We start from the raw sequence: 14,007 nt of genomic DNA, 5'->3' as shown, positions 1-14,007 counted from the left end.
TGTGGAGGCACTGGGGTTATGGCCTCGAGGGCCAGTAGTCTGGTCAGCGTAGCTTCCACTGCCGCCCTCTTGGAGAGGTCGTGGCAGGGGGACTCCACGAACTTGTCCGGGGGGGTTCGCAGAAAATCCAGGTAGTACCCCCTCCCGAATGATGGCTAGGACCCACTTGTCCAAAGTTCTCTCGACCCATCTGTGGTAGAATAGGGCTAGTCTGCCCCCTATGGCTTCTTCCCTTGAACCAGTCGGCTGAATCTCATTATGGGATACGGCTGGGGCCTGTACCTGAGCTGGTTCCCCTCTTATTTATTATTTTATTTATTTAAAGTTTTTTTATATACCGACAATCGTTAAGAAAACATCACATCGGTTTCCATAGAACAACAAACTGGCCAACAGGGCTTCACAGTGTAACTGATAAAAGAATTAGAACTAGGGGGGGAGGGGGGCAAAAAAGGGGGGGACGGGGTGGAGGGAGGAGGTTTTACATAGAAACAGGGGAGATATTAAGGGAGGGGAAATGGAGGGGGTGGAGGGGTAAGGGAAACTAATTTTTTAAACTGTACAAATATTTACATACAAAATATAATGCTTAAATACAAGAAAAGTATAATAGGACGGTATACTGGGAGGAAAGGGAAATGAAGGGGGGAATTCAGTGGGTGTGGAGAAAGAATAAGTATGGGAGAGAAGCAGGGAAGGGAAGTGTGGCTCATGCATAGGCTCGTTTGAACAGCCAGGTCTTGAGATTCTGTCTGAATGTTTTAGGGCATTTCTCAAGGCGTAGGTGGGTGAGCATGGCGTTCCATAATGATGGACCAGCTAGGGATATTGCACGTTGTTTGGTGGCTGTAAGATGGAAGAGTTTGGGAGAGGGAGTGTGAATGCTTGCGGTGTAGGGCGTTCTGGTGGGTCTGGAAGAGGTACGGAGGTATAGGTTGTCAGGGAACCAATGCATGTCAGGATTGTGTATAGCTTTGTGGATAAGGGTAAGGGTTTTAAATTGGATTCTAGCAGTGATGGGGAGCCAGTGAAGTTGCTTCAGAATGGGTGTAATATGATCTTTTCTACGGGTGCCTGTCAATACGCGTGCTGCAGCGTTTTGCAGCAACTGCAGGGGGGCAAGGCTGATTTTCGGGAGACCTAGGAGTAGGGCATTAGAGTAATCAATTTTAGATAATATAAGGGCTTGTAAGGCTGTTCTAAAGTCGTTGAAGTGCAGGAAGGGTTTAAGTTTTTTGAGGGTGTGTAATTTATAGTAACAGTCTTTGAGGGTGGAGGAGATGAATTTCTGTAGGCTGAATTGAGGGTCCAGAATAACTCCTAGGTCTCTTACGGCTTGCGAGAGGCCTGGGGGAGCAAGGGGGGGGTTGGCTGAGGAGGCGGGTAGGGGATTGATGTGTTGGGGTGAAACGATCATGAGTTCTGTTTTATTAGGATTTAGGGCTAGGTTGAGTTGTGTGAGTAGACAGTTGATGGATAAGAGGGCATTATCCCATCTTTTTAGTGCATTGGCGATGGAGTCGGTGATGGGTATAAGAATTTGGACGTCATCTGCGTAGATAAAATGTGGGAGGTCGAGACTTGAGAGTAGCTGGCAGAGGGGGAGGAGGTATATGTTAAAGAGGGTAGATGATAAGGAGGAGCCTTGGGGGACACCCCTTGTGATGTCAATTGGCTCAGATTCGTGGTTTTCAATTTTTACCTTGAATTGTCTGTCACTTATGTAAGATTTGAACCAGCGGAGAGGGGTCCCAGAGATGCCAATGTCAGCTAGCCTGTCGAGTAATATAGTGTGGTTAATGGTGTCGAAGGCAGCGGAAATGTCTAAAAGGGCCAGAAAGAAAGAGTGACCTTTGTCAAAGCCTCTGATGACAAGGTCGTTGAGGGAGAGCAGTAGAGTTTCAGTACTGAAGCGCTTTCTAAAGCCGTGTTGTGAAGGATAGAGTATCTGGTGCTGGTCTAAGTAGTCTGACAGTTGGGTATTGACAGATTTTTCAAGTACTTTGGCGATGAAGGGGAGGTTGGAGATGGGTCGGTAGTTGGATAGGTCAGTAGGGTCAAGTTTTGGTTTCTTAAGGATGGGTTTTACTATGGCTGATTTGAGCTGGGAGGGAACATCTCCAGAGGATAAGGAGGAGTTGATGATATCAGCTAGAGGTTGGGAAATGCTATCTGGGATTGTCAACAGCATTTTGGAGGGGATCATGTCAGAGGGGTGGGTGGCAGGTCGCATTTTCTTGAGTATTGTAGAGATTTATTGCTTATCCTAATTACCCTAATTATGGTCACTGTATCCAGTACTAATTCTAAAATATCTACAACTGGACAATTATCTTTGAGATAAAAAATTTACTTTATTTCATATATATATTTGGCATTGCTTATATTTATATTTATTGCTACGTTAAATAGTTATACTGCTTATATAATATATTTCTTTACTTATTACTATTTATTACCAGTTAAACTATTATTTCTTTATTTAGCTCTATGTTAAATTGTCAACCAGTTATACTGTTCCATATGTTCTACTGTTCCATGTAAAGCTCAGCTCTCTGTTGAGCAGTTCTTCGTTTTATGTAAACCGGAGTGATTTGTAGTCCCTACAAGAACTTCGGTATATAAAAATTAAAAATAAATAAATAAATAAATAATTTCAGAGAAGGATGTACTTTCAAAAGTATCCATTTTATAGTCAATGACATTAGGGGTGAATTTGGTTGGTGAGGGAGAGGAGGGAAAGCGGGAGGCAATGGTGGCAATTTTGTTGTGGAAGTATTGAGCAAGTTGGTTGCATTTAGTGTGGGGGTCGTCGCATGGAATCGAGTTGGGAGATGTCATGGTGAGGTTGGTTATTATAGCAAAAAGGGCTTTTGGGTTGTATTGAAAATTGTGAATTTTGATGGCATAGTAGTCGCGTTTGGCTTGGAGAGTTTTAGTTCTGTAGTCATGCAAAAGAGTTTTGTATTTTGCAAGTTGCGTGGTAGAAGGATCTTTACGCCAGATCTTTTCTTGAGTTCTGAGATTGTGTTTTCGGAGTTTTAATTCAGGTGTGTACCAGGGTTGCTTTGTTTTATTGGGGGGTTGAATCTCTTTTGTTATTAGAGGGCAAAGTAGGTTGGCTGTGTCTTTAGTGATGTGGTTCCAAGAGTCGATGGCAGTTTGGGAGTCTGAGAGGTCTAGATTTTTTTTGAGGTTTTCAGTGAGGGTGTCGATGAGGTCATCTCTGGGACAGGGTTTCCTAAATTGAATTGTAGTTTTTGTGTTATGTTGCTTGGGTGTGTTCTTGCTAGTGCAGGAAGTTTTAATGAGAAAATGGTCTGACCAGGGCACAGGAGTGTAAGTGGTACATTGCGGCATGAGGAGTGAGTTCATGAAGATGAGGTCGAGGGAATGGCCAGCTTTGTGGGTGGGGCTGGTTATGATTTGATGTAGGTCCATAGCGTTAAGCGAAGAGAGCAGGGTTTCACAGCTGTGAGAGAGGGGGCGTGAATCGATATGGAGGTTGAAGTCTCCAAGGACTATGGCAGGTATGTCTCTGGTGATGTTTGCTGCAATACATTCAATGATGGGTGAGATGTCAGTGTCTAATACGCCCGGTGGGGTGTATATAAGGCATATTTGAAGGAATGGGGACTTGAATAGGCCTACTTCGTATTTGGGAGGGAGCGAGACTGAGAGATGTTTAAGCTTAAGGTGTTTCTTTGCGGCTAGGAGTAATCCTCCACCTCTTTTTTTGGGTCTGGGAATGGAGTGAATGTCGTATTCTGTGTTTGGAAGTTGATTGATCAGTACGGAGTCAGTGTCCTTTAACCAAGTCTCTGTGATGGCGCAGAGATCCGGTTTTTCATCAAGGAGTAGGTCATTTAGGATGAGGGTTTTTTTGGATAGGGATTGTGAATTAATCAGTAGCAGGGCGATGGTTGAGATGCCTAGGAGTTGCGTGAAAGGCGTGAGCATGATTGGGAGGAGGGAGCAGTGTTGCCGGTGTGATTGAGAGTGTAAGTGTACTGAGGGTCTGTGGAAGTTGTATCGGAGTTTGTGGATGGGAAAAGTAGCCATTTTGGAGGAATATGGGAGCAGGAGACAACTGTAATGCTGATGGAGGGGCGCTATAGTCTGTATCAGATTGACTTAGATTGATGCAATGCTCCACAAGGGGTCTTATGTTGCACTGGTTTGCAAGGTAACAGGGATGGGGTGCAGTAGAGGTCCTGGGATCGGGCCTTGGGAATGAGAGGAGCTACCTGCATAGATGGAAGGGGAAGGAGTGTCTAAGGAAGGTTTAGTGAGAATAGAAGGCAGAAGGCACAACAAGAGGTTGACGGGTGAGCAAGATTTAATAATTGAATCCTTGTGGAAAGCATTCTGGTTAAGCCCTATGGGGCTGCACGAAGGGGCAGGCCCCTTTGGCGCGCGGCGCCGAACGCAGCTGTGCTTTAGAGCCCGGAGGAGGGAGTCCTGATTGGCTGCTGTGCGCGATCCCCGGATAGGCAGGCTCGATCAGGGAGGGCGGAGCGCTGCTGCTGGAAGGCGGAGGTTTCAGGTAGGCCCCGGAGGGAGCCTCGTGGGCGGCCGAGCGGACCCGCTGGGGTAAGTGTAATTTTAAGGCCTTACCCCGGTGGGTTCCTTGCGCCGATCGCGCAGGCCTGCACACCCTCAAGGTCGGCTGGGCGACGAAAGGAAGCGGCGCCGAACGCAGCTGGGCTTTAGAGCCCGGAGGAGGGAGGGGGTTGGACGCGAGTTTTCGACACGCTATTACCCCTTACTGAATAAGGGATAAAACTAGTGCATCAAAAACGTGCGTCGAAATGTGGGTTAAAATGCACTCCACCGGCCTGATACAGGTTAACATTTACAGAGCAGTGAAATAAGGACAAGAAAGAGGCCATCTGAATTTTTCAAAATCCCAAATCCCCATGTGATGCCAGAGCTTGAAGGGAAAGCAGTACACAATGCCACCATGCTCAGGGGGAAAAGGCTTTGGAAACCAAATTGCTTTTTTGTGTTGTAACTGACATAGAAACGCTCAATTTTGGGAAGGTGAAACCAGATGACTTCTGAGAACAGAAGTCTGCAATTCTGTGAAATCCTGCAATACTGCACACAACTTTCAGGTCGATACAGTAAGGCCGCGGTAGAAACAGTGCGGCAGTGTCAGGCGCACCCTTCCTCCCCGCACGCACAGTTCTCTTCACTAAGTCCCCGATACTTTCTTCTAATTGCATGCAAATGCATGCCGCGACTGTGAAGCGATAGGGAAGGGTTATGCCCGCGCAACCCATTTTACTGTATAGGCGCTGAGTACAGCGCCTATACAGTAACCTGGGTGCGCTGGTACCTGTCATTTCAAATGACATTTGAAATGACAGGTACCAGGAAGTGTAAAAAACAAAAAACCAAAAATATAAAAACCTGAATGTTATAAAAAAAAAAAATAAAAAATTTTAAATACCTGTCACTTTCCGAATCGTGCGGTCATCCAGGCAGCGGCGGGAGCCGGAGGGCCGCGTGGGTCCAGGCGGCTGGCGGCGGGAGCCGGGTGTTCCATCGAGGCCGCGGGGGCGGGTGGGCGCGCGTTGGTTTCAGGCGGGTGGCAGCGGTGGCGGGATCCAGGTGGGCGCGTGCTCAAGGCAGTCACATGCCGTGACGTCACGCCGTGAGCGCCGAATCGCACGGGTCACACAGGCGCGCATTCATTCATTGCCGGTGGGGGCTGCCTGAGGCCGCTTTCGCCTCCGGCTCCTCCGCCTGAATGAATGCGCGCCTGTGCGACCCTGCCCGCGACCTAGATTGAACACGCGCCCACCCGGATCCCGCTGCTGCCGCCCGCCCGAAAGCAACGCGCGCCCACCCGCCCTCGCGGCCTCGATTAAACACGCGCCCATCCGCCCGCGGCCTCGATTAAACACGCGCCCACCCGGATCCCGCCACCGCTGCCACCCGCCTGAAACCAACGCGCGCCCACCCGCCCCCGCGGCCTCGATGGAACACCCGGCTCCCGCCGCCGGCCGCCTGGACCCACGCGGCCCTCCGGCTCCCGCCGCTGCCTGGATGACCGCACGATTCGGAAAGTGACAGGTATTTAAAATTTTTTATTTTTTTTTTTATAACATTCAGGTTTTTATATTTTTGGTTTTTTATTTTTTACACTTCCTGGTACCTGTCATTTCTTTTTTTTTTTTTTTCTTTTTTTAATTTATTTCTTTATTGAATTTTCATTTAAAAATTTTTAAACAAAATTCCAAATAAGTAATACAGAAAACCATATTTGACATTCATATAATTATATAGATCAAATTCAGACAGCAGACTCGAGGTAGTCGGGGAGCGTGGGAGTAGAGAGAGAGAGACGCCCCCGACGGAGAAAGACCATCTGACACTGACCTCTGGCGCTCTGAAACCGGAGACTTGCTACCACACTGACCCGGAGGGAACAGCGAAACCGGAGAGAACATCACGTGTTCGGAGAGACCCGGCAAAGACGCTCCAGTGACGTCAGCAGTCGGCGTCTGCTGTATAAATTCAAACAGCAGACGGCGCCCCGCCGTCAACGGTACCTGTCATTTCAAATGTCATTTGAAATGACAGGTACCAGCGCACCCAGGTTACTGTATAGGCGCTGTACTCAGCGCCTATACAGTAAAATGGGTTGCGCGGGCATAACCCTTCCCTATCGCTTCACAGCCGCGGCATGCATTTGCATGCAATTAGAAGAGAGTATCGGGGACTTAGTGAAGAGAACTGTGCGTGCGGGGAGGAAGGGTGCGCCTGACACTGCCGCTTTCGCCTCCGGCTCCTCCGCCTGAATGAATGCGCGCCTGTGCGACCCGGCCCGCGGCCTAGATTGAACACACGCCCACCCGGATCCCGCCGCCGCTGCCCGCCTGAAACCAACGCGCGCCCACCCGCCCCCGCGGCCTCGATTAAACACGCGCCCATCCGCCCGCGGCCTCGATTAAACACGCGCCCACCCGGATCCCGCCGCTGCCGCCCACCTGAAACCAACGCGCTCCCACCCGCCCCCGCAGCCTCGATGGAACACCCGGCTCCCGCCGCCGGCCGCCTGGACCCACGCGGCCCTCCGGCTCCCGCCGCTGCCTGGATGACCGCACGATTCGGAAAGTGAGAGGTATTTAAATTTTTTTTTTTTTCTGACAGGTTTTATGTGTCCCACAGCATTACATTTTCTCGATCATCTCTTTATCGCTTTTTTTTTTTTAATTGTTTTTTATTGTGTTTGAGTATCTTAAGTGGTGTCGATGGATTTGTTACAAGACTCACAGTCCTAACTCCTACTAGGGGGAGGCGGTAAACTAACACGTTAAGGCCGCGGCAAAACAGCGGGTTACTAAGGAGATAATATCAGCGCCCATTACAGTATTGGAGGGGAATAGCTAATTCCTTCATTATACAGCTAATTCGTTCATTTACACATCATTTACATGCTGGGTGCGGAAAGGGTTATGTGTATTTTAGGAAGCGCTAAGGACGCGTGAAACTGGAGACTGTATTGCTGGATCGCCTTACTCATCTGTATTGTGCGCTCCCAGCTCGTTACAGACGGGAAATCTTTAACTGCACGTTACTGTATCGACCTGTTTGTTAGTGTTGCCATCCAAACTAAGTGATCATGTTAGTCCATTTCTGGTTTTCTAGATAGCCTCAATAAGGTTGCATGATTTATTTCTCACATAATGCATTTTGGAGCAGGTGTAAAGAAATCAGGACTGGACCATAAGTATCGCCTGAAAGCAGGCAGCTTGCCTGCCAACAGCACAACATTTTCAAGTACTATGTTAAGTACAAGTCGATTTTCAGCAATTACCTGGCAGACAAGGAAGTCATTAGTGATTTTCTAAAAGGATAAAGATCAAATTTAAGTAGCAAAATATAGGATATTTTAGGAAAAAAAATATAAATTTCAAATGCTGCTTGAGATATGTTAAATTAAGAAGAATATGAAGATAGTAAGTTCCCTCTGCATTTTGGGAGTACAACTAAGTTCAATTTTGCAAGCCAACTGTTTCAATAAAATACATTTTTAGAAGCAACTGTGTAATATTTATATATTTTACCTTCAAAAATAATTTTCAGATCTGTTGTATTTCCGGTTGGATTTCTGAACTTCACATTTTTATCTGTCCACCAAGCAATACCTTTCTTCTTCAATGTAATTGGTACTTCACTACCATTAATGATGTGAAACAACTGCAATGTGTCTAAAAGAAAATAAAATAATTATGATCCAGACAGAAAGTACAGCATAAAGACAAGTGCATCAAGCTTTCTTCAACTTGCTTGGTATCGTCACAAAATCTACATGAGAGAAATCAAAGCAGAAGACAGACCATCAAATCTTTCTCTAGTACTTGGGTAGATTTTTTGACACCTTGAAATACAGGAACATACATCTAAATGTGCCGACCTGTGGTTCAGAAGCCGCGCATGGCTCTTTCGTGTGCAAAATGTGGCTCTCGCGTTCCTGTCCCCATAGAAACTGAGCAGCACTGCAGAGGACAGAAGGGGAAGGGCTGGAACAAAGAGCACAACAGAACAGAGAAGAACCAATTACCTCCCAGGCCCAGTCCTCCCTCCACGCTGCCTGGAGTCTAGGGTTCTTCTCTGTTCTGCTGTCTGGAGGAGAGGGACCGAGTAAGACAATGCCCCGGGACCCAGCAGATCACTTGTAACTGAGCCGACTGCAGAGGGGAGAATGGAGTCACCTGCAGCTCTAGTCAGGTCAGAATGGTTTGTGCCAAGGGAAAGGAGTGAATGGAGAATGAGGCGAACACAGGTGGCAAATGCTTGTGGGACAGTTTGAGAAGTGGTAAATATTGGGGAAAGGAGAAGTGCAAAGGGGGTGAATATTTCTGAGGGAAGTGATATGAAAAGGGGCGAATACTGGAAGAGTAAAGGAAGGGAATAAATGCTGGAAGGAGATGAAGATGTGGTGAATGTTTCTCCTCCCCATCTCCCCTGAAGGCAGCAATGGAAACTTGGCTGTCTTGCACCTTTTTCATCCACAAGGTTTATGGGAACTATGGCTAGGGTGAGTAGAACTGAGGGAGTGATAGGATAGGGGTTGCATGACAGCAATGTGGGCAGGAGGGTTGGGTATGAAATGAGATGGGAATAGGAGGAGTGCAAAAGAAGTAAGGGAAAAGCAATATAGGAATGAAAGAAAGCCAGAGGGGAGAGGGTGTGTGAAAGTAAGCAGAAATGGTGTTGAGGTAGGAATGAGGCAGAGATAAAGATTTAACTGAATTTTTGGCAGGAATCTGGGGAGAGGGGACTGCCAGGGCTTTACTTGATGGCTTAGCCATGGCCCTGCATGGCAGCAACAGAGGCTTAGAAAATGCACAGAAAACCTGGCAAAGAAAGTGGAAAATTTCCAGAGAAAACCCTCCTCCTAGGGTCCTGGGTCCAAACTAGAAATAGTTTCCTGTGCAGCTACCCCCTGCAGTAATGGCTGGCACCAAAACCAGAGGTAAATCAAACTCCCCCTTCAGGTCCTGCAGCTTCAAGCAAAACGGCCACCGCCACTCAAGTCCTTGCAGTGACTGTGTGCCAGGGCCTTCCAGAATTTGCGTGCCAAAGATGCCAGCAGGCGGGGAAAGGGAAGCCAAGCACTCCAACGAGCAGGAACGGGATCCTTCCTAGTCTGGAGGCATGCCAGGCACACGGGGCCTCTCTCACACAGCTCAAAGGACCCCACATGCCTTGCAGCATCAGCAGCCGGGGCCAGATTTCTCCATTGGGCCTGCTGCATTGCTGCCTCACAACCGTAAAGGAGAAAGAGAGAGAGCGAGAGAGAGACATACAGACACAGGTCAGAAAGACACAGCAGAGTGCTCCAATTCCAACCGCGCTCGCTCCAGACGGCTGGTGCACCCACCACGACCCCCTGTACAGCCATTCCTGAGCTTGCTTTGACTTTTTTTTTTTTGAGTGGTAAGGAGGTGGGGGAAGGGGAGGAAGAAACGTAGGGCGCTCAGAGAGGAAAGTCCAGAAAAAAACACTCAGCCAAGGCATGGGAGCAGACAAAAATTCCTCTCAGTGGGAGAATACAGAAAGCTAACTCCTGAACCATCCTGAACCATCCAGTTCAGTTCCTCATGGAACGCTGGCGTTGTTAAGGCCAGGTCCGGAGTGGGAGGCTGGATGGGCTCAGTCGGAACAACCACCGGTAAAGGTGGAGCATCGGTCAGTGCCTCTCCCAAAGGCGAGGGAACGCCTCAGATAACCCGGCACTGAGGAGGTTTGGCGCTCCTTGGCAAGGGCCTTCTTCCTCAAAGGCTGCTTGGAAGTAGAAGTGGTAGCCACCGGTGCGCTCGGATTCGATGGTAAGGGTTTTCGATGCCAATGCCTTTCCTTATGGTCTTCCTTACTGGTGTCCGGCGCCGAAGAAGCGGAAACCGAAGTCCTCAATGCGGGTCGAGAGTCATCAGTATCAGACAGATGACGGGATTTGGATGGCGACGGTGTTGATGACTGATGCTTTTGAGGAGGAAACCTGTTTGGAATGGAACAATAAAGCCATTTTTTCCAAAACCAGCCCGACGCCCTTTAGGGGTCATTTGGGTGCAGTTCGTACACGAATCTACATCATGGGTGGGGCCAACAACACACAAACCTGGTGAGGGTCAGTGATGGACACTGTCCTCTGATAGTCCAGGCACCTACGAAAACCCGTCGCCATCGTTGCCTTGGAAAATTTAGGCCGTGGCATGGTCGGTGACCTCCGGGCCTAAAAGCTGGAACAGACGGTAACCGACCGAAAAGGTAGTAAAACTTACCAAACGGGCACGGGTATCGACGGTATACAAGGGGTGAAAAATTTTGAAAAACTTGAACTTTTTCCTGAAGAATATTTTCCTGTCAGGAAACCATGGAAAAGCTCCTATCTCCACGTGGCAAAAGCTGCGCGGAAAAAGAGAGACTGAAGGGGGACCCCTGCTGGATGCAGGGTTGGTATCATGCCGGGCACTCTCAGTGGTGCCAGTCAAAGTTCTAGAAACTTTGACAAAAGTGTTCTGTGATTGGGCTCCATCCTGATGAAAACACTGATATGTGAGGACTACCATCCATATATGAGGACTACCATCCTGCTTGCCTTGTGAGAACCTCATAAGTGAGTATCTCCACAGCTCTCTGAAGTTGCTACTGAAGGCATCTAACTGGACCTCTAGCACTGTCTTTGCCTGGGAAGCAGATCTCACCACTAGACACAGTCTTTTTGGATGGCACACAACTACTTGGCTCTCCAAGTCGTGTGTCAAAGATGCTTTGAAACCTCAGCTTGAAGTCTAGTGATCTCTTCAGCTCCTTGCTTGCGCATTCAGAGCCCTAGTCTTGACTCAAATAGTGGGACTTCTTTTTACTCCTGGGCCCATCTTTGGACAGAGGAGACAAAGAAGCTGAGGATCTCTTCAGTATGGCTTTGTGGTCTGTGTGTCAACCATTTGATGTCAATATGAAAGAGCTGGACTTTAGTTCACCAGCAAGGAAGGCTCACATCCTGTCCTTCAGGTCCCAAACTGCTCTGGGTGACACCTTTCTGTTTATGTCACAGCTGGAGTTGGTTTGGACTTGCATAAATCCTTGTTGCAAACCTAGTGATGGTCAGTAATGGTGATTTTTTGTTTACACTTAGGACAGAACTTGAAGCTACTGATGTGCTTCTCTAACAGCAGAAAGTAATCAATAAGGCAAAATTAAATGAAGAAAAAATAGTCTTTCAGAAGCTCTGAAATTACAGCATAAGAAAGTGTGATGATTTCAGCGGACAAAAAGGACTTGAGGGATGCCATGAGATCACACGAGCATGGGAACTACTATACATGAAGAGTCAGCTCTGGAAGATTGTGCATTTCGCACCAGGCATGGTCATGTGACCCACTCGTGAGACTTTGAACTGCTTATCTTCAGATAAGGCTAAGGATGAAATGGGGAAAAAGGGCAGAGCAGGTGGTTCCTATAGTTTTTACTCACTGATATAGTATTTTTCTGTATTACATTTATTCTACAAGATGTCAAAACATATCAAACCCAAAAGATACTACAGAGCAAACACTTGGTTACTTAAAATAAATACCTTACCATTGAACATGCTGTTGGCAATAGCTCCACATGGGGCAATGGGCATCTTGTCACTGGAACCATACGGCTCACATTCCTTACTAGGATTCTGATGACAAGGAAAAACAAAACATTATTCTGGATAATTAGCAAATGTAACATTCGTAAAAAACATCATCAGGAATTTACATTGTGCTTAACTTGCTAAATGAGATGACGTCTTGAAATACAGTTTTTCCACATGCCCGTGTAATATGAATATTTACACAGTTCCAACTGACAAATGTTGCCTAACCAAAATTCAAGTGCAACAGTCTGCGTGAGAATATTTCAGTCCAAAACCTATGTATAGTAAGTGTGTGCTGCAGAGGGTCAAAACTGTGTAGTAAATTTTAAGTGATAGAAATGACTAAACATCTTTCCAACCTGTCTCACATTCCACTTCCTCCCAGCCTTTTCTTCATCTTAATTCTACTTCCTTGTCCATTTTTTGTCATTTTTTTCCTTAAAATTTCTATTTGTTCTTGTTTTACTCTGATTACTGGCTTCCCATCATCCCATATAGTCTCTTCCAGTCAGCAGAAAACACTGGCAGAAGAGAGGAAAATTTGTACATTTTATGCTAGTCATGTACTGCACCTCAGATGATTACCTTGCTAAATTATTCCTCCTTGAACACTGGCTGTGGATTGTGCAGCCACATTAAGCTTCAACCTATCAATGCTTTGCAAAGACTGGAAGGACCAACCCAAATCCTCTACATCAGGGGTGCTGAAACCGGTCCTTCGGGGAGGGGGGGGGGGGGGGCCCCAGTCAATCAAGTTTTCAGGATCTTTCTAATGAATTTGATTGAGATTTATTTGCATGCATTACCTATATATGCAAATGTATCATGCATATTCACTGGGGATGTCCTGAAAACTTGACTACCTGGGGAAGGGTCCCCGAGGATCAGTTTGAGGATCGCTGTTCTACATAATCTGTATTTATTTATTTATTTTTATTTTAAAATGTTTATATACCGCCTTTACAATTCAAAAAGAATTAATCAAAACGGTTTACAACAAACATACATAATAATAAATTAAATAAAAGAAAATTTAAAAAATCATAAAACAATACAAGACTAAAAAAGACAGTCATGCCACCTGCCCTATAACTAGGTAATCCAATCAGAAAGATTAAGATTCACTCCCCACTACCACTTCTGATGTTCTAGTCACTCCAATTCCATAACTATATGAGATTTAAGGGCGTGGAGAGGGGTGGAGCAGCTCATAGTAACAGGTGAAAGCAATACCAAGGCAAAGGCACAGAAGCAACAATTTTCAAAGACTGGTTACTAAAAAGGACCCAAACAAGGGAAAATGGTCTACAACTAAATGGAGAAATTACTTACCTGATAATTTTGTTTTCCTTAGTGTAGACAGATGGACTCAGGACCAAAGAGTTATATTCTCCTCTGCTAGCAGATGGAGACGGAGTCAGGTTTCAAAGCTGATGTCACCCTAGATACACCCTTGCAGTGACCTCAGCCCTTCAATATTCTCTTCAAAAGCCATTGTGGACATACTATTGACAAACTTGATTAAAACCAACTTAACTAAAAACGGATAACCATAACTGTACTCAACCAAATATAAACACTGAATCCCAGCAAGATTATAGACACCCTGATCTAGGGATTGAGCGACAGTTTACCGTAATCTCTTGGAATAGATATTAATTTCACAGGCGATTCCTTGGCACTGTTCTTGGGCAGCCGTGGGTGGTATGCTGAGTCCACCTGTCTACACTAAGGAAAACAAAATTATCAGATAAGTAATTTCTCCGTTCCTACCATGTAGCCAGATGGACTCGGGACCAATGGGATGTACACAAGCTACTCCTGATCGGGATGGGAGGCTGCCCGTGGTCTGGTTAACA

The 14,007-nt window shown here is 46.6% G+C and overlaps 1 protein-coding gene across 1 annotated transcript in view; it reads right to left on the bottom strand.

Annotated features, from left to right (window-relative positions):
• The window catches only part of TMEM30A (transmembrane protein 30A), an 80,635-nt gene that overhangs the window by 15,874 nt on the left and 50,754 nt on the right, over positions 1-14,007 (bottom strand). Inside the window, exons 4-5 of the mRNA XM_029595610.1 lie at positions 12,103-12,190; positions 8,079-8,222 (exon numbers count right to left, since the gene is read on the bottom strand). Of these exons, the coding sequence (XP_029451470.1) occupies positions 8,079-8,222; positions 12,103-12,190 (232 nt within the window). The remainder of the gene's footprint in view (positions 1-8,078; positions 8,223-12,102; positions 12,191-14,007) is intronic.

This window comes from Rhinatrema bivittatum, chromosome 3 (genome assembly GCF_901001135.1).
Source record: "Rhinatrema bivittatum chromosome 3, aRhiBiv1.1, whole genome shotgun sequence".
Lineage (NCBI taxonomy): Eukaryota > Metazoa > Chordata > Amphibia > Gymnophiona > Rhinatrematidae > Rhinatrema > Rhinatrema bivittatum.
The sequence above is the reverse complement of the archived record's forward strand: the minus strand, read 5'-3'. Positions and strand labels throughout refer to the sequence as shown.